Source organism: Gossypium arboreum, chromosome 13, assembly GCF_025698485.1.
Source record: "Gossypium arboreum isolate Shixiya-1 chromosome 13, ASM2569848v2, whole genome shotgun sequence".
Lineage (NCBI taxonomy): Eukaryota > Viridiplantae > Streptophyta > Magnoliopsida > Malvales > Malvaceae > Gossypium > Gossypium arboreum.
Window position 1 is genome coordinate 106,047,534 of NC_069082.1, and position 19,388 is coordinate 106,066,921.

The 19,388-nt window shown below is 31.2% G+C and overlaps 1 protein-coding gene across 2 annotated transcripts; it reads right to left on the reverse strand.

Moving 5' to 3' along the window:
- Positions 1 to 16,995: 16,995 nt before the first annotated feature.
- On the reverse strand, positions 16,996 to 19,388 carry LOC108463109 (uncharacterized). 2 transcript variants are annotated; one of them, XM_053024760.1, is made up of 4 exons: positions 18,962 to 19,388; positions 18,218 to 18,268; positions 17,399 to 17,679; positions 16,996 to 17,315 (listed from the first exon to the last, which is right to left on the reverse strand). In XM_053024760.1, exons 2-4 carry the CDS (start codon positions 18,260 to 18,262, stop codon positions 17,231 to 17,233), a joined length of 411 nt encoding a protein of 136 aa, XP_052880720.1. In that variant the 5' UTR covers positions 18,263 to 18,268; positions 18,962 to 19,388; the 3' UTR covers positions 16,996 to 17,230. The 2 variants fall into 2 exon arrangements, with proteins under 2 accessions (XP_052880720.1, XP_017618548.1); XM_017763059.2 differs by lacking the exon at positions 18,962 to 19,388 and having other exon boundaries at positions 18,218 to 18,493.

The following is a 19,388-nucleotide window of genomic DNA, read 5'->3' on the forward strand; positions in this document are numbered from 1 at the left end:
TTGTATTCAATCTAAACACGTATATACAACCTAAATCCTCTTTTAACACATAATTCACTATCTTGGAACTCATTTTCTAACTAATTTAACTTAGTCCAAAGCGAATGCTATTTGAGCATTAAGCTCATGTTCTTTTCATTATTAAGCAAGTATTATAACTCAACTAACTTCATTAGCCGACTACTCAAGCTCATTTGAGCCACATATGGTAATTTAGTTTGTTCATACTCAATTAGAAACATTTCTCCTTACAAATTATCAAAACATACACAATGTAACCCATTGAGCTCATGATCGAATGCTTCATGCATCACAAACACAAAATCATACACATGGGTCATGTTAGGAGCTTCAAAACCAATTTAAATTTCTCAAAATCCAAAGAAAAACATATGAAATCATACCTTAATTCCCAACACAAGATGGCGAATGCCTTAGGTGTTCTTTCTTCCATTTCTTGTTTAGTTTGAAAATGGGAGAAAAAAATGAGAAACTTTGTTTTATCACCCTTTTCTATTATTAATTCATGGTTTTCTAATATAAAACTATTTAATATTATTTCACTAATATACAATACACAAAATGCCAAATTTTTCATCATCATTACCGTCCACTATAATCATAGTGGTCCATTTGACATGCAAGTCCTCTATGATACTATCCATATACAATTTGGCCACTTCAACTTTTACCTATCACATTTTATGGTTTATTAATTGAGTCCCTTTTATAATTTGACATCCAAATAACAAAATTAAAGCATCAAATTTTTTAAAATTTTTTTCACACATGGAAATTCACATAATAAAACATAGAAATTAATTTAATCCTTTCTTATTAATTAAACACCCAAACGATCACATTTTAAATGCGAAATCTTCACATGTGCTAATTCACATATAATGAACACAGATAATAATATTTAATTATTTTTCGACTCGGTTTAGTGGTTCAAACCACCATTCGATTAGGGTCTAAAGCGGGTTGTCACATAGCTACCACATAGTATCTCGTAGCTCTCTTGTACACATGATGTGCACTTGGCACCATACATGTGACCTAGCTACATACCATCGTATCTTCGATTAGAAGGTTCAACCAGGAAGTATCTCACTTTCTAATACTTATTTTCATTCTTCTAATAGTCGATTATGATTCAAAATCAGCTACAATATATAAAATATGCTGAAACATAAAAACATAAATAAAGATAATGTATTATTTACATACAAACTTACCTCGGTGCAAAATATAGAAATTTTACAATTTAGTCCAAAATCTTTTCCTTCCCCCGTTCGAGGTCGATTCCATGCCTTTCTTGATCTATAACAACACATTTAGCTCATTTAACACTCATACTATCTATTTCAATCCAAAAATCACATTATGGAAAAAATTACGTTTTTGCCCTCTAACTTTTACAAAATTATGATTTTGTCCCTAGGCTCGGAAATTTAATTTCAGCCCTTATTCTTATGTTTTATGAGATGCTGAACATTTTTCTCTTCTATGGAAACATCAAATTCTCACTCTAACATGTACTTATGAACATTAGGTATTTTTACCGATTATCTTGCTTTTGCTCGTTTTTCGCTAAAATCGCTTAGAAAAGATCGTTCTTCTAACTTCAAACATTCATATTCTACCATCAAACACCAAAATACATGCATATCATTCATGGGTAAATTTTTAAACATAAACCCTAACTCGAAATAATGGTAGAAATAGGTAGATCGAGCTACGAGGATTTCAAAAATGTAAAGAACATTAAAAACGGGGCTTGAATGCACTTACAATTGAGCTTGAAAGCTTGGAAAAAACCCTAGCTATGGTGAACATACAAGTTTCGGCCAAGGAAGAAGATGGATGGACAAAATTTTGGCTTATTTTTCCCATTTTATTTCTTTTAATTACCAAATGACAAAAATACCCTTAAGGCCTTTCTTTAAAATTTTGTCCTATTTATGCCCATTTTTGTCCATATAAAGTATAATGGTCTAATTTCCATTTAAGGATCTCTACTTAAAACCCACATTTCAATCAAGTACTTTATGAACTAGAACACACATTTTTCACCTATTTCAATTTAGTCATAAACATCAAATTAAACACCCAATCAAAAAATTTTCAACCTTAGATTCGTGGTTTCAAAATTACTGTTCTGTTTTGGCCCTAAATCGAGTTGTTACAATCTGGCACGGTATCCCAAGAAACATCAAAATTTGGAGAAGGTCAGATTTCAAATGGGATTGTTCAATTAAGCTGGCAAAGATGTTTCTGTAGGCTTCTGTATTCATTATCAGAATATGTGACTTCATCTGGACAGATTCTATGAATCCAAGCAGCTTGGAAAGAACCTAATTGTGTAGCTCGTCCACACTGTACAAAATATTGTGGTTTATAGAAAATGATCACAACTTCATATCCAGGAGTTCTTATTTGTTCGTTTGTAATCATATTCAACTACTGATCAAGAGGATGAAACCACTTAAGAATGTGAAAAGGTTTTGATATTACATTTGGATATTTCCATGAATTGCATTGCATAGGAAATATTTAAGGTTTGAGACAGAGAATCGGATGGCTATATGATAAAGATGAGTAAAATACCATAAGAACCATTTTAATTTTTCTGGGACTTAAGTGAAACAAATCCATCTGATAGGATGAATAAAAGGATAATCAGGATGAACACCAAATGGTTTAAGAACAAGACCTCCAAAATTTGTAAAAATTTGGAGTTGATATTCAAACATTATGTCTTTGGTTTTTTGATGGAAAGTTTTTTCTTCAACTAACCTCATAACTTTTAGAGGAAAATCTGGATTTAGGTTAGGTGAAATGGGAAAAACTTGTACAAAGGATTTTGAAGAGGATGGGGTTACTAGTCCGTACATCATTATGGCCCAGGTTGAAAAGTTCTAAATGTCATAATTTCTTTTGTTGGTCTGGTTAAAAGATCTGCTAAAATACTGGTCTTTCTTTTAATGTGTTTAACATCAAATGAATACTTAGAAAACCATTCAACCCATCTCAAGAGCTGAGGATGTGGAACAATTTTTTGTTTGAACTTGAGCATTTGTGGGAAAGAAGACATGTCCATCTTGACCAAGAAATGGTATCCAATTAAATAAAATTCAAATTTTGAAATACCTTTCTTGACTATAAGGATTTCTTTGAATGTGGAATGGTAATGAAGTTTTGTAGCAGTAAATTTTCCATTTTTGAATCCACATATGTATCTTTTCCCTTCAAGTTCTTCAAATAAGATGGCTCCCCAATATTTATCACTTGCATCTGTTTGAAGGATTCTTTTTCCATTAGAGGGGATCTGTAATGCTGGTAGGTTTTGTAACTTTTTTTTCAGTATCTAAACTATTTTGGTCTGAGTCATGCTCCATGGAGGTGGATTTTTCTTCAACATCTTGGTGAAAGGGTTAATGTATTTAGAGATTTTAGGAATGAAATCTCCAAGATAATTAACAACTCCCAGAAATTGTTGGACTTACTTCTTAGTTAAATCTTCATCAGAAAACTCAAGAAGTTTTTCAGCAATGTGTGCCCACGAGAATAATTTCCTTCTTTGAGATTCATTCCAAGATATTCTATTTTGACTTGTTGATGTGCATTTTCTTTTCGAGATCATTATTCCATATTAGAATACGAGCTAACTGAACTGATCAAGCAACTTGGAATGAGCTTCTTCATCTGGGCTGTACAAGAGAATATCATCAATATATAAACCAAGGCATTATTCATGATTGGCTAAAAATCCTAGTCATGGCCTTTTGAAATTTGGATGATCTTGTTGTTAGTCCAAAAGGCATTACTTCCATTGGTAGTGTCTGTTTGGAATGCAAAACTTTGTTTTTGGCCTATCTTCTAAAATAACTCCCAATTGCCAAAATCCAGCTTTGAGATCAAATTTAGAATAGACTTTAGCTTCGGCTAGGTTGGAAAACAATGCCTTCTTGTTTGGCGGTGGAAATTTGTCATTTTAAAGGAAAAATTAAGGGTTCATAGCTTACTACTAATCTGAGTTTTCTCCTTATCATTCGAACTTTTATTGACATAAAATGCCTCACATACCCATTGTGACTCTAAGGGTTCTATTAATCCTTGGTTTTGAAGATTTTCACATTCCTTTTCTACAAGGTTGAGATGTTCAATATTCATTCCTTGATGGCTGGCTTTTGTAGGATTTATGTCTTTATTCTTCTTAAATGGTAAAGAAATGAATAAATCAGAATTTTTCACAAAGGGTTTGAGCATTTGAAGAGAAATTCAGTATGGGAATTTGTACAAGCAAGGTCTTTGAGTTTTGGACTATTTGGTATATCTTGTCTAACTGGAAGGTGAACAATTTAGGTCTTGGCAAAATGATTGGAATTGGGTTTTATATCTAAGTCCATCTTGAAGGATTCTCAAGAGCGTTGGGCTTTAGAATAAAGATCAAATCCAATGACAATATATTTTCCTAGAAGCTTGGATCCAAGAGCAATTGTTTGAACAGAACATCTAGGGAAAAATTGGATAGTAATGAGCTTACTTTTCAAGTATGTTGCAAATGGATAATTTTTTGTTGAGTTGAAGAATGTTGTATGAGATCTCTACCATTCTGATGGACGAACATCTGGGTTCATGATTGTAGCAGTAGCTCCAGTATCAAGAAATGTGATAACAGTAATAGGCTTACTACATTTGTCTAAATAGATCTTCACTGGATTTTAGGGCACTGGTACAATATCCTTTGCAACTGCTGATTGGTGCTAGGTTTGTTGTGCTTACATAGCAGTCATCATATAAATGGATGAGTTTGAAAAATCAGATTTACTGTCTAGAAAATAAGTTGGAATAGCATACAGGGTCTTTTTTGTTGGTTCATCATTTATCGAGAAAAGAGATTCAAGATCATCATCTCTTTTTATTTGAATTCCAGCCTTGTTTTGATTCTGTTGGATCATCTTTACACCTTTTTTGTTGTTGGGACAGTTTTTTGCATAATTCCCCTTTTTTATTGCAAATGTAGCATCTGGATGAGTTTATACCTTGAGGAGATTTTTCTTTCCCAAATATCTCCAATTTGGTTTCCATTTTCTTGAGGGGAAAGGATTGTATGAAACAGTGACGCCACGTCATCTGTATCCCTTTCCAATAGTTTTATGCCACATCAGTATTTTTATCCTGAATTTTAGGATTTTATCCTGAATTTCAGGATTTTGATTTGGATTTGATTTTTTTCAGGATAAAATCCTGAAATTCTAGTAGCTAGAAGGATTAAATAGCTATAGAATTCAAAACTTGAGGTCCTTATATGGAATTAGACCATTAAAGAAAAGTATGTAGATATTTTGGTGACTCATCCATGGAAATTTAGGAAAAGGGCAAGGACTAAATTGGAATTTGAAATAATTTAATTAATTAAAAGATGAAAAAGAAAATATCATCTTATTTACTCATCTTCTTCCCCAAAAATACATGAAAACCCTAGGAGAGAGAGAAGAAACTTTCATGGCTTCATTGGGTAAGTTTCCTTATCCCGTTTTTAGTAATTTTTATATTTTTGAAATCGGGATAGCTTAATCTATCTATTTGGGGGATCAATTTGAAGAGTTATCAAAGTATAAAGATTAGGTCATGGATGAATATGCTGAAAATTTAAAATTTATGGTAGAAAATGAAAGGTTATTGATAGATAAACAACTTTTACAAAGTGATTTTGATGAAAACATGATTTAGGGACCAAAATGTAAAGTTGTAAAATTGATGAAAAATGCTAAAATTTATAGAAAATATGTGCTGTAAATTTTATATTGAAATTTTAGTTAGGCTTGGAATATAAATTGCATGAATTTCATTTTCCGAGCATAGAGATGAAATTAGAATTTATGGAAAAGTTGGGGAAAAATAGTAATTTTGCCTAGGATGTAAATTGAGTCCAAATAAATAAGAAATGTCTGAAATTGATGATTAAAGTTATTTATATAGATCCTGACAACACAAATTCGAGGTTAGATCGAGGAAAAGAAAAGGTTTCGGATTAGTAGATTATTTACGTGAACAAGTGTCAAGGTAAGTTTTTGTAACTTAATCGAGCATGTAAATATGTTAACTTGAATGTTACGATTGTATGCAATATGATTTATGTTTATGTGAATATTATAAATGTATGAAATGATTACATGTTCGTGAATGTTGGAAAAAGGGTAAAGTCTTGTTTGAATATTGAATTTCAATGAATATATGTGCTTTCCTGAAATACATGAGGTCCTGCATTTGTTGCTGACGGGATTTAGCTCAGACGAGTAATCCTATTGACCTCATTATAGAAAGGATTTAGCTCGGACGGGTAAACTTGATATATCCCTCTCGAGCATATGTTACAATTAGGATTTAGCCTGGACAGGTAATCCTAATTGAGCTCTCCTAAGCATACGTTACATAAAGGATTTAGACTGGACTGGTAATCCTATAATACGATATGTAGCTCGAGAATGTGTTCTTTGATTAAATGCCCTAAAGGGGTACTCTTGAATAAGAATTGACGGGTTATTGAATTGTACACCTTGAGTGTACTACTTGAGTATCCATCGAAATTTCAATGATTCAATGGACAAAACTTTTGGCATGATGAGAGAATTATGAGATGAAATGATAATGTCTTGAAATAATATTGCATGTTGAGCTCATCTATGTTTACTTGATGTATATGAAAAATTTGTGACTAACATGTTTGATTGAATGCATGTGTTTAGGCAATTTTTCCAAGTTGATGGAAAACATGATATTGTATGCTTAGATTTAATAAACAGGATTGGTAAGTTTAGTTTACATTATATGAACTTATTAATCATGTAATGCTTACTCGTGTTATTTTCTCTGTTTTATAGTGCTCGGAAGCTCGTGAAGGTTGAGCATCATCACACTATCCACTAGTTTATTTTGGGTATATATATAGTAAGATCATTTTGGTATAATGGCATGTATAGGCTAACTTGGCCATAGATGGCTTAAATATGTGGTTTGTAATCTAGCCATTAGAATGGCTAGTAATGGTTGTTTTGATACACTTGTAATGTCACACTATGGTAGCTAAATATATATTAAATGGTTGATCAAATTATGTCTAACATATGGAATATATACCAAGGTAAGATTATAAACATGTATGCATGTAATGATATGCCATGTTAAATGATAGAGTTTGCTTAATTTGAATGCTTGAGATGTTTGGTATTTAGATGTGAGTTTAAGTGCAGGTCATTGGTGTGATTTTGAGTGAGAAATGAAGCTAGAAATAGCTTTATTTTGTCCACATGGGCATGTGTGTCTAGACCGTGTGTGACACACGGCCTGGTACATGGGCTTGTAGTTAGGCCATGTGTGCCCTGCACCTTTAATTCGAGAAACAGAATGCTCAAATTTGAGCACATGGGCAGAGACACAGGTGTGTGTCTCAGCCGTGTGTGCCCTGCACCTTTAATTCGAGAAACAGAATGCTCAAATTTGAGCACATGGGCAGAGACACAGGTGTGTGTCTCAGCCGTGTGTGCTACATGGCCTAGAACACAGGCATGTGGCTGGTCATGTGGCACAAGTCAGAGAGTTACACAGGTTTGAACACGGCCTGTAGCACGGGCGTGTCCTAGGGTCACACGGGCATGTCCCTTGGACCGCACGGGAATGTGAGCTCTGTAACTTAGAAAATTTGTGTAATTTCACGAAAAATTTTTAGAGTTTTCTATTAAGTCCCAACTTGATTCTAATGCTCGTATTGGGCCTCGAGGGTCCATTTAAGGGACGATATGAATAATCTCTGTTAATTAATAATAATTTACGTGAATTATCTGAAAAATATTCTGAAAGTTTCAATAATGCTCCGTAACCCTGTTCCGGCGACGTACATGGGTTAAGGGTGTTACAATATATATGTTCCATTGTTGGAAATGAATCATTATCTGAGTTATAATATTGAATTTGATGCTTGGTTTGAATTAAACGCGGGATAGAGTACATTCGTGTTTTGGTGTATTACGAGAGTTTGGAGTAAAGATGGTATTGGAAGGAGATATCTGTATATTACTCAAGTAAACGGAGGTTTAGCATGTAACACCCCTATACCCGGTCCGACTATATGGACCCGGTGTAAGACTATTACATTTGGCGCCAAAGCGATTTTGGCTAGACATTCTATAATTCAATCATTCATACATAGTGTTTTAACTTATTTAACTCAAAAATTATTAATATAAATATCCGAGGTTATTAATGGATGTTTGTTTGCGTTTAGAAATGATTTAAATTTTTTTTTTACTCAAAACAGGGGAAAAATATCGATATTTAAAAAAGAGTATCGATATTTTATGAAAAATATGGATACCGCTAAACAAAAACGATATCAAAATAGCATTTAGAACTCCAAAAATTCAAGTTTTGATGAAGGTATCGATACCTACCTCAAAAATGATACCAAAATTGCTCTCTGCTTCTAATTTTTTTTTTTAGGTCAAGGTATCGATACCTTTTGGTTATTGTGACACAAAAATAGTATGGAAAAATTGCTAAGAAGCCCCCTGTACTAATTCAAAGCATTCAAACACTTCCAAACCAATTCAATTACCCTCAAATTCATTAAAATTCACCATAAAATCTATATAATAACATCATATATGCATGCATATGTTAAGCTATTATAAATTTCTTTCAAAAGCTAACAACATATACCATTAGATCACCAAAATAAAAAGGTTTCCAAAGTTTGCATTTTAGTCTATGTAACATTCACCTATACCAAAACCTATGTACATGCCATACGAACCCCAAAATTCATACATACTGACCTTGCCTCTTGGAATGGTGATGAGAGGGATGCACACGACCTCAATATTATCCCAATCGAATCTACTTCACCTACGCGTTAGAGAATTAACGTGTAAGTCTGTGAAGACTTAGTAAGTATTTCAATTTTTTAAATCTACTATTAATAATAACATAAAATAAAATTTTATTTATTTTATAGACATATAATTTTCATAAAATTAGTATCTAAAGTTTAATATATTTTTCTTAAAATCACACTTACCATTACTTACCATAACCCAATAATTAATAATAGTTGAATTAAAACACTATAGCCTAATGTAGACTACTTGAACACTTAGGATATACGGAAAGAAATCAATAATGCATTGTTAATGCATATCATATATCACTAAGCACAAAGTGCAAATAAAGATAAGCACTGAAGTGCAAAATAATTACGATAAGCACCAAAGTGCAAATTTTACAACGATAAGCACAGAAGTGCGAAATAATATGATAAGAGCACTAATTTTTCCTCAATAGCATGCCATCAGTATCCCAATAGTTCGGGACTCATCTACATGGAATTTTCTTATTATTAAATCTTTTTATTCATTCACTTGACAAAAAATAATATAACTTCTTATTTTTCACGATTTAGTCTTGATCACAATGATAACACTAAAACTTGTAAATTCTCTTCATTTTACCACATACAACACTATAATTTTTACATCACTTTATTTAAACTCACTTTCCACATATTCATAATATCATAACATATTTTAATTTCTTTCAATTTAGTCTTTTTTCATTATCACCACAATACATCATATAATGGAACACCAAAGCCAACATTCATAACATTTACCTTATTTACCCCTACTAAATGCTTACTATGATATCATTAATTTAGTATTAACTACTTAATTAACATAATTACCTAATTAATATAACTTAAACAAAATTATTACTTGAAGTACTTACAACCAAAATTTGGAATTTTTCTTTTCTTTTACTCCTTAACTACTTCTTTTCCTTTCCCTTCACTTTTGTTCTCAAACTTCTTCTCTTTTTCTTCAATTTCATAACAACATATAACATTTATAAGTTAAAACTAAAAATCAAATAACTTTTCTATACTAGATTATGAAAATAAACATGTATGTTATGAGAATTTCCATAATCCTTACCTTAACTTTTTGAAAACCTAAAACCTTAACTCATGTATTTCTCTCTTTTAACCCATCTATGGAAGTTTACTCATGCAATAAAGTTGCTCACTAGTCTTCTTTTTAACTTTTACTAAACAAATTTCACAGAAAAATGAAAGTTTGGAGCTTGGATGGTTCAACAAAGAAGAAAGGACATAAAAGAAATAAAAGAAAAGTTGGATAGATTTGGGCGGTGAGTGACAGTTGGTATGTTGGAAAAGATGATATCTTTCATCTTTTCTCCACTTTTCTACACATTTCCACTAAAAATATCTCACTTTTTCTTATTAAATGGTCAATTTGCTAATAAGTCCTTAAGCCATCCATGTTTACACTTTTACCCATCATCATTACACATTAAAATATCTACTTGGTTATTTACCATTTTATCCTAACTCATCTTTTATAATTCCTAGGATGACTCATACTTCACTTGGTTAAATTTCTTTTTAATCCTTACTTCCTTTCTACTACCACATGTGTTTCCTAACTTTCTGAATTTCTACTTCTACCACAACAATTTTTATACTCTTTCAATTTAGTCTAAGCTTCTATCTAAATCTTTTCTATCTGGAAAATATTTTCTAATTTTCTATCGGGTCTAAATACTTCCTAATTTAATATTTAAAATCCTATTTAGTAAATTTCAAATTTTCTCAACTATTTCTGACCGGTCAATCCTTGTACCTAACTTTAAGTCAAAATTTGGTCGTTACATAACATTTGTTGCGAACTCTTGCGTTATACTTTACATTTGGCGTGATTCGGGTAGATTAGCTCTTATGAGCTTGTTGGCATGTATTGAGTGGACTAGCTTTTATGAGCTTCTATTTGGCGTATTTTAATTGGATTAGCTCTTATGAGCTTACATGCAGTGTGTTCAGTTTATCTGACGATGTACTTTTACCCGTAAGTCGTTCTTCGAATAGAAAATTCAACTCATATTGCGGGAGGTGAGTTGGGCCTCAGGTCACACGCTGAGGTATTTTCAATTTTCATTTTTTATGTCTAGTTTTAAGGAGTCAATTCATATTGCGAGAAATGAGTTGAGCTCAGGATCACATGCCGAGTAAAGAATTAATATTAGAGCTGATTGAAGACACCGGATTTTGTCTCCCTGAAGTTACAGTGGAGTTGATCGAGGATATCAGATCTTGCCTTTCTAAAGTGGCAGGAGAGAAGACCAAAACCTTATCTCACTGAAGCGATAGAAGATCATATTGAAGTTGTAGATCTTATCTTTACGAAGTTACGATGAAGCGGATCGAAGCCACAAATCTCATATCCTTGAAGTTACATTGGAGCAGTTGAAGCTACAAGGCATATCTCGAATTTGCGATGGATTGAACCAAAGCTACAAGATGCGATGGACTGGAAAGAGACTACCTGGATGAGAAGAGCACCAAAGAAGTCCATACTTAGCAAGACCGGGCAAAATTGGCCTTTCTTTGTATCTTTGCTATATTCTCGTTACACGATAATAAGCAAAGAGGGCATTATTATAAGCCAATTTTAGCCCATTTACATCAAAACCCAATTTAGCCTTACCTAACCCACCAAAATTAAACCCAAAACCCAAAATTTTAACTACCCAAAACCCAATTTACATCAAAACCCCAATGGCCCAAACCCTAAGCCCAAATCAAAATAAAAAAACCCTAGCCCACAACTTAAACTTTTCTCAACTAAATCTTAGCCTTTTCCACTACCAACTCCACTAGCCACACCTTTTCCACCGCCAAAGTCACTAGTCACACTTGCTCCATTACCTACTCCACTAACCACACTTGTTCCACCACCACTTGTACCTACAAATAAAGACATAAACAATAAAAAATATTTTGTAAATGGCTATATAAGCCTTCTCATATTTTGTATATGGGGATTTTTTGGAGAGTTTTTGGAGAGAAAGTTATTGTAAAGGATTTTAGAGAGGTTTCTTTTTAAAGTAATCAAGGAGAAGAGTTATTGTAAAGGCTAGTTTTGGAGAAGCTAGTTTTTTGGAGATTAATCAAAGATCAAAGCAAAAGAGGTTTCTTTGTCTATTCTCGTTTTAAGTTCTTTGTTTACTTATTGTTTTCCTTTCAATCTTATTTTGTTTCTTTTATACGAAAGTAAAAAAAATAAAAGGAGGAAGCTTACCCATTTTTACCGAAAAAGTTTTTTGAGGTCAAACTCTAGTGTCTGGTGGCGGCAAGCAATGATCGTGGCGATCCGTGACCGGATGATGGCGACCTTGTGGTGGAAATCACCCACCCTTTCTCTCTCTCTCTCTCTCCTTTTGTTATTATTATATTTCTTAATATTATATTATATATATCCTTTTAATATATTAGGTATATTTTAAATTCTATATTACGTATATATATTTTTATACTATTTTATGCATATATCTTTAATACTATATTATTTATATACATATATTTTTTTTCTACATGTTATCTTATGTATATATTTTAACTATATTATGTATGTATTTTTAACACTATATTATGTATATATTTTTAATATTATCACGTATTTATTTTTTATATATGTACATGTTTATGTAGTATTATTAATAGTATTGTTTTTAAATATCATTATTATTTCTAATATATATATATTATGTACACTTTTTTATTTCTATTTTATTTTTATTTGTCAATATTAATTATTATTATTCTAATATTTTGATATTTTGATTTTTAATATTTTAATATTTAATATTTTATATATTTTATTATTCATATCATTATTAGCATTTTTTACAATAATATTCTTAGATTTTTACTATCATTTTAGAAACTTTTTATATTTTAATTTTAAGAATAAGGCAATGTACCGATTTTAACATTAAGTCATCGATTTCATCGCTATGTTGGGTGAAATTAGTCGGCTCGTGTTAAAAGCAGGGACGTCCTTCTAAAAACCAAAACTTGCAACTTCTCATTTCCTTCAATCGGATCACACTTAAGCGTCAAATTGAGTTCGTATTTTTGAAAATCAAGACAACACGTGTTTAATAATATACCAATTTTGGGTGTCGCGAGGGTGCTAATACCTTCCTCGCGCGTAACCGACTCCCGAACCCAACTTTACTCTGGCTTTTGACGTAGACCTAAATTCGGCCTTCATTTTTGTGCAAGAATAAATTTTCTTTTCTAAAAAGGATGATTTATTAGGTGTCGGTCACACCTAGAAAAAGATCGATGGCGACTCCTTTTTAATAAAATCAAAAGTCGATTTTTAAATTTTCAAATAATCGCCTTAATTAGTGACCGAAAGCAAAAGAAAGTGAAATTTTTACGTCGCTACAATAACATTTATCAATATGATATAAGAAAGAAATCTACTTGTTTAGTTCTTTAGTTCTTAAGGAGCACAAAAGAAAGGATAAAAGGGGAGGGCCGATCAAGAAAAGAAAAGTAGAAAATTTACAATATATGATCTATCGTATCTAATGTATCAACTCCAAATATTGAAAATAAAAGCGAAAGTCTTTATTGCAAAATACTTTGATGTATGAGATGAATCCATTATTTCGATTCTTGCTTATTTTGTTCTTGAATTAAGTTGAGCAATTTTATATTTACAAATGCATAAAAATTGTTTTTGTGGAAAAAGACAGTTTTTTATGTTATGATATTTATTACTTTGTAAAAAGTTGATACTTTAATAATTTTCAACTAATGAGTTGGTATTCGGTTGACTCGTGATATTAATTTAAACAAGAGTTTAAAGTTAGTAAAATATACAAACGATGTGGGTGGAATATTGTGTAATAATATTAAAAGCGTAAAAGAAATAACAAAATTTTTAGAGGTTTTATAGATGTTAGTGGCATAGGTTCAATTTTTAAATCCAATTTTTCTTAGTTTTATTAAAAGCATAAAAGGCAAAAGTATTTCGTAATAATATAATATATTTTAAATATAAAATGATATTTTCATAATTGTTACATTAAAATGATAGCTGATTGACTTATAACCCTAACTCAAACAAGTGAATTTATAATACTTTTAATTTTGAAAAGAAAATGGTTTTAAATAAATTTAGTCCATAAAATTCATTTTATATCCTACTTCAAATCCTGAAGGTAACAAACAAGATAGTTGAACTGGTTAGAATATGTTTGAGTTTCAACTCAACTCTAAATTCTAAAGCACGTTTAATTCGATAAATTTCACACTTAAAGATGGTAGGAATGGTCGATGCATCTTTTAAATTAGGGTTAAATTACTATTTAGGTTTGAATTTGGAAATTTTTTATGTTAGGATTTGAATTTTCTTTTTTATATTAGGCTATAATTATTTTCACACTAGAACATGAATTAGACAATTATTTTCATATTGAAGCTTGAAAGCTAAAATTCATGTCTCAATATGGGGACAATGTCAATTCATAACTTAGACAAAAAAAATTAAACACAAAAAAAAAGTGATTTAACCCTTTAAATTACTCAAATTAATTCAAATCTGGTTGTTATCCACTTACTATCTAAGTATTAGTATTCAAATTAAATACTATCATTCTTCATATAGAAAAAAAATCAAAATTTGCAATCACTTTTGAGATATCCAAATCCATCAAAATTCAAATTAAAATCTAGTAGAATTCTTTTTATTCATTTAGTGAATTGGAATATGTTATCCAAAAAATCATGCAAATTCAGATGATTAATAATTGAGATCTTTGAGTATATACTCTAATAATTTTATAATTTAAATTTGAATAATATCTGAATTTGCATAAATCATACATATGAATATTCAAATTCGCAATCCAAAGAATCAAAGCTGGAGTTGAGATAAATATTCAATTGTTGAAGCTGATTCAATTACTCTCTATTAGGCTCAATTCAATTGTTTAAGCTCACTCTATTACTCTCTTTTACCCTTATTTAGCTAGTAAAAGTTCATGCTTTGCTTTCAATTTTATTATTTGTGCTACTAATATTTAAAAATATCCCAGTAGGTTGACCGCTACTCAAATTGAGTCTTGGGGTCCTAGGGGTTTCTTTTTCAGTAGGATTTAAGGTCTTTTTTCCAAATTAACTCAAACAAATTAAGTAATTATGAAAATAATCTAAGCGTAAAATCATGTATAAGAATAACTGAAATCTATGATCTTCGTCAGTGTTGATTTCATCATTAGTCAGTTGTCAACTTTTAAAATAAAATAAAAATAAAAAAAAGTTTTCGAGTGTTGTCATTGTGTCTAATGGCACCTGTATATATTTTTCAAAATAGTTGTATTTTTTACAAGTATCACGGCGTCGCCGTCATGTTAGGCGACATCTTTTTTTAAAAATAAAAAAGTTTTGATCCTTTATCATATCAAGCGACACCGTTATCAAATTTTTTTTTTTTTTACTATCGGTGTGTCAAGTAATACTGGTGATTGTTTTTAAAAATTTTTTTATAATTAAAAAATAAATCTTAAATATAATGAAAGAGAAGAAAAAAGAACATTGTAAGAACCAAAACACAAATAGAAAAAATCCAAGCTAAAATTAAAAGCCCCAATGGCAGAAGAAAACAAAATGGAAAATAAATATATACATGGAATAGTTACTTGCAAGAGTATTAAACGAAACTAATGTTTTCTTCTTCCAAATTTTCAAGGTAAAAGAGCAAATGAACGACACATGAATTAATGGTAAAGAAAGAAAGGAAAGTCAAAAGAGGAAAATGAGGTTGAAGATGAAAGGAGGTTAGATTTGGTTTCTTTGGTAACTTTGGATTTGATTAAATGCATTTTTTAGTTATAAAAATGATGAGTTATGAAGATTGAAGGTATAGCTTGAGGAAGTTTAAAAAAAAAAAAAAAAAAAGGTTGAAAGAGAGAAGAGGAAGACATAATAGGAAGAGAAAGAGACCCATTTTTTTAACTTTGAAAAATTTCTTAAGTTTATTAATGAATGCTTAATAAGAAGATTAAAAGTAAGTTTGAATGAGAAAGGGAGAGGATTGTTGAAAACTTTTTCTGGTAAACCCTTTTCTGAAACGAAAATGAAAAATGAGAGAGGGAGAGGGAGAGGGAGAGGTAAAGGCCTTTCAAGATTTGAAAAAAAAAGAAGAAGAAGTAATAATTAACATAATGAATACAATTTATTTACGTTAAGTGGTGTAGTAGAAGAAATTAATGTTTTTTGGTTCCAGATTTTCTAGACTTAATTATGTTAATTATTACTTTTTTGAATCCTGAAAATATGTAAAATGTTAACAACTTTTATCAATCCATTTACTTTCTTTTTTACCTTATCGGTTTTGTTAACTAGTATCCAAAATTTTTTAAGTTTTTCAGTTTTCTTTCACAATATATTTTCTTATGAGAGTCTTCACTTCATTTCTCTACTCTTGCAAAAACTTTTTAGGTATATATATTTTTTTCCATTTTGTTTTCTTCTGCTTCTTTTCTTGCATCTTGTCATTGGAGCTTCTCTTTTTAGCCCGCATTTCCTTGTTTTTTTTCTAACCATATAAAATAAATTTTGTAAAAGGTGTCACTGGTGTGACTTAATACATCGGCAACATCAAAAATCATTTTTCTAAATTTGGTTATGTTATTGTTCAATACAACGGTGGATAAAAAAATTAATACCACTTAAAACGGTGGCAGCACCAAAATAATTTTTTTTTCACCATGAATACCATAAGAAATATTAGTATTTTTAAAAATACATATTGATATTGCTGGACATAGTGACGACACCCAAAAAAATTATTTTTTTTTAAAAATTGATGATTGGCTAATGATGAGTGGCGGTGCCACTAGTATGTCAGACAACACCGATAAACACTGTAAATTTCAAATCATTTTTGTATATAATTTTACTCTTGAATTATTTAATTTGTGTAGTTCAGTTTCGAAAAAATGCCTGGGGTTTAATTCTCGTAGAGTTTTTGGATTTTTAATATCCGACTATTGATGTCCTCATAGAGATGTTGGGCAACGAGTGGCTTTGGTGCTATACTATACCGTCACCCTGTGTCATTTCTTATGCCTTAAGCTGTAATTTCTATTCAATAAATTCCTTACACATAAATAAAACTCACACTTTGATCTTTTACACTTATTATACAAAGCCAGAATTTGTGTTGACCATACTCGGAACAACCCTCCAAGTCTAATATTTTTATTCAACTCCATAGCTTAAAAATGATACAAGAAAAAATGCTTGAAATCTAATCAACATGACTTCCTACGTTAACACCTCACATTTAGTCCATTAAGTAACCACATGTTTGCCCTGCACATCAGTACGGACTCCAGATTCTTCACTTTTGTACTCATTATCTCTGCCCACAATTTCACTGCAAAATGTTGAAATTAATTTTAGCAAAATTGCATTAATTAAAAGTTATCCATTGAAAACAAAACAAAACAAAAACATTACCGGAGTACTCCAGTTAATTGAGCAGCAGTGCCGAAATCGGCTTGTTGTCTTGCCTTGAGGATACTGAACATCAGGCGGAGTCGGATTTGAGTGTTGGCACTGCATCGGATCATTAGATCAATTTCGTCGCAAAGCTGCTTGCATTCTTGTTCGATAGCATTGAATTTTGCTTCAACTTGACCTTGCCCTTCTTTGATGCTTTGCTGCTCTTTGCTGATTTTTTTCATATCTATTTTCAACCTTTCAAAACTCTTCATGTATTTTGTTGACTTCATCTTTCTCTAATTCCCAACATAATTCAAACTTTAGAGCAAAGTTAAGTAACAAAACGAATATCAATCTCTAATTACTAAATTTTGTATCATAATTTTAAAGCAAAGACATTACCAAAAATAATGAAACTAAAGTTCACAATAAATTTTAAAAAGATTTTAAGTTGGAAACCCTAAATTTTGTTTTTAGTAGAAAACAATTGCATGGCATAAAATACTTCTTAATGTAATATCAATCATTCAGGAAATTTTGTCTTTAAAGAATTCTACTTTTACATAAATCTACCTATATGTCATGGATTTTGCATAGATAATTTGCTACATGAAGTTAATATATCAATTTTACATCACATTCCTGAAAATATATACGTAAATTCATTCTAAATCTAAAGTTAAGGATCTTATCAATTTTAGCCAAGACAACTATTTCATGTTTGCTTTAAACTACATGTTACAACCTTTGACTGTTGATGATGTGTTAGAACAAGCTGGAAAATATAATGAAGGCGAAACACAACTGTAAAAAGAGTTTAGAGTTCCTACATACCTTCGGCTTTTTACGCAAAATGAAATGTCGTTTTAACGGCTCCATTGAATACTGAAAACGGGACGACAAAAAGGGACGCATCATGTAGTTTTTGCAAAGGACGGCCAAAGACATGAGGAACCTATTTAGTATTTATAGGAGGAGTAAGTCGGTTGTGCATTAAAATTCAGCCAGCTTTTCTAACCATGTCCACACACCGGCGGCCTACATTCCTTAATCGCGCGATCACCCAACGATTAAATTCAGAGCTGGCATGGCTCGCGCGCGATTTTATTCCTTTTGAAATAAAAAATGCTTTGCTCAAGGAAACAAGATATCTCACCGGTCAAACTTAAATATTTTTCTTAATTTAAAACATACCCCCAACAACTACAAGAGTTTATAAGTCGGTATTTAGGTTGAGTTCAAACCCATCTCTTCTCTCAGATTTGAATGTCTTCAAAAAATTTTAAGAAGTTCATACGCAACAGAGAGCAAAGTTTTCTTTGAATTTGAAGAAGAGTTGAAAAATAAATGCATGATGACTATTTTTTTCAAAAGAAAAAAAAAAGTAAACTTCCAGATTATTCTCGTTTAGTTTACAAGGAATTCTTTTTTCCCCCTCTTTTCTTCAAAGAATTTGCAGGTCTTTTACCGAATAAAATGGATAGATAAAAAAAATGAAATCTGCATATAATTTTTGCAAAATTAAACTATTTGATGAAGAAATCTAACTGAACAGTCACAGAAATAAACAAAGATTACAAGTATTAATTGAGGATACTTGAATTCTTAAATGAGCGCGTTGTCGATCGACATCTGGGCATCCATAACACTTACTGGATCTAGTATCGATGGCCAGAAAAACAGAGATCAGGCATGCGACATTTGAAAAGAAACAGAGAGGAAAAAATGAAAGTAGGCAAAAGATCCGAGAAATGAAGAGAAAAATTAACAGAGAATTAAACCAGACCGCAAGGCAGCCGTGTAAAAAGACCAATCGGAATTAAGCTACTGAAGAGTAGACGGTGAAGACTCTGAAATACAAGTGCTGTAAAATTGCGATGGCTGCCCGATTTTACTCATTTAATTAATCGGAACTCGTGACCCACTATAACATTGTAGCGGTTTTGCTTTGAAACTCGAGCAATATATAAGCGGAGTGTCACAAATTGTGGTAATGTCACAAATT

What these genes read in the sequence shown, in the direction of transcription:
- LOC108463109 (XM_017763059.2), bottom strand. Translation starts at nt 18,331, where the DNA reads ATGTCTTTGGCCGTCCTTTGCAAAAACTACATGATGCGTCCCTTTTTG. An exon ending in TTTTGCGTAAAAAGCCGAAG is followed by an intron (nt 17,680 to 18,217) that starts GTATGTAGGAAC and finishes GTTGGGAATTAG; the next exon opens with AGAAAGATGAAGTCAACAAA. An exon ending in CAATTAACTGGAGTACTCCG is followed by an intron (nt 17,316 to 17,398) that starts GTAATGTTTTTG and finishes AACATTTTGCAG; the next exon opens with TGAAATTGTGGGCAGAGATA.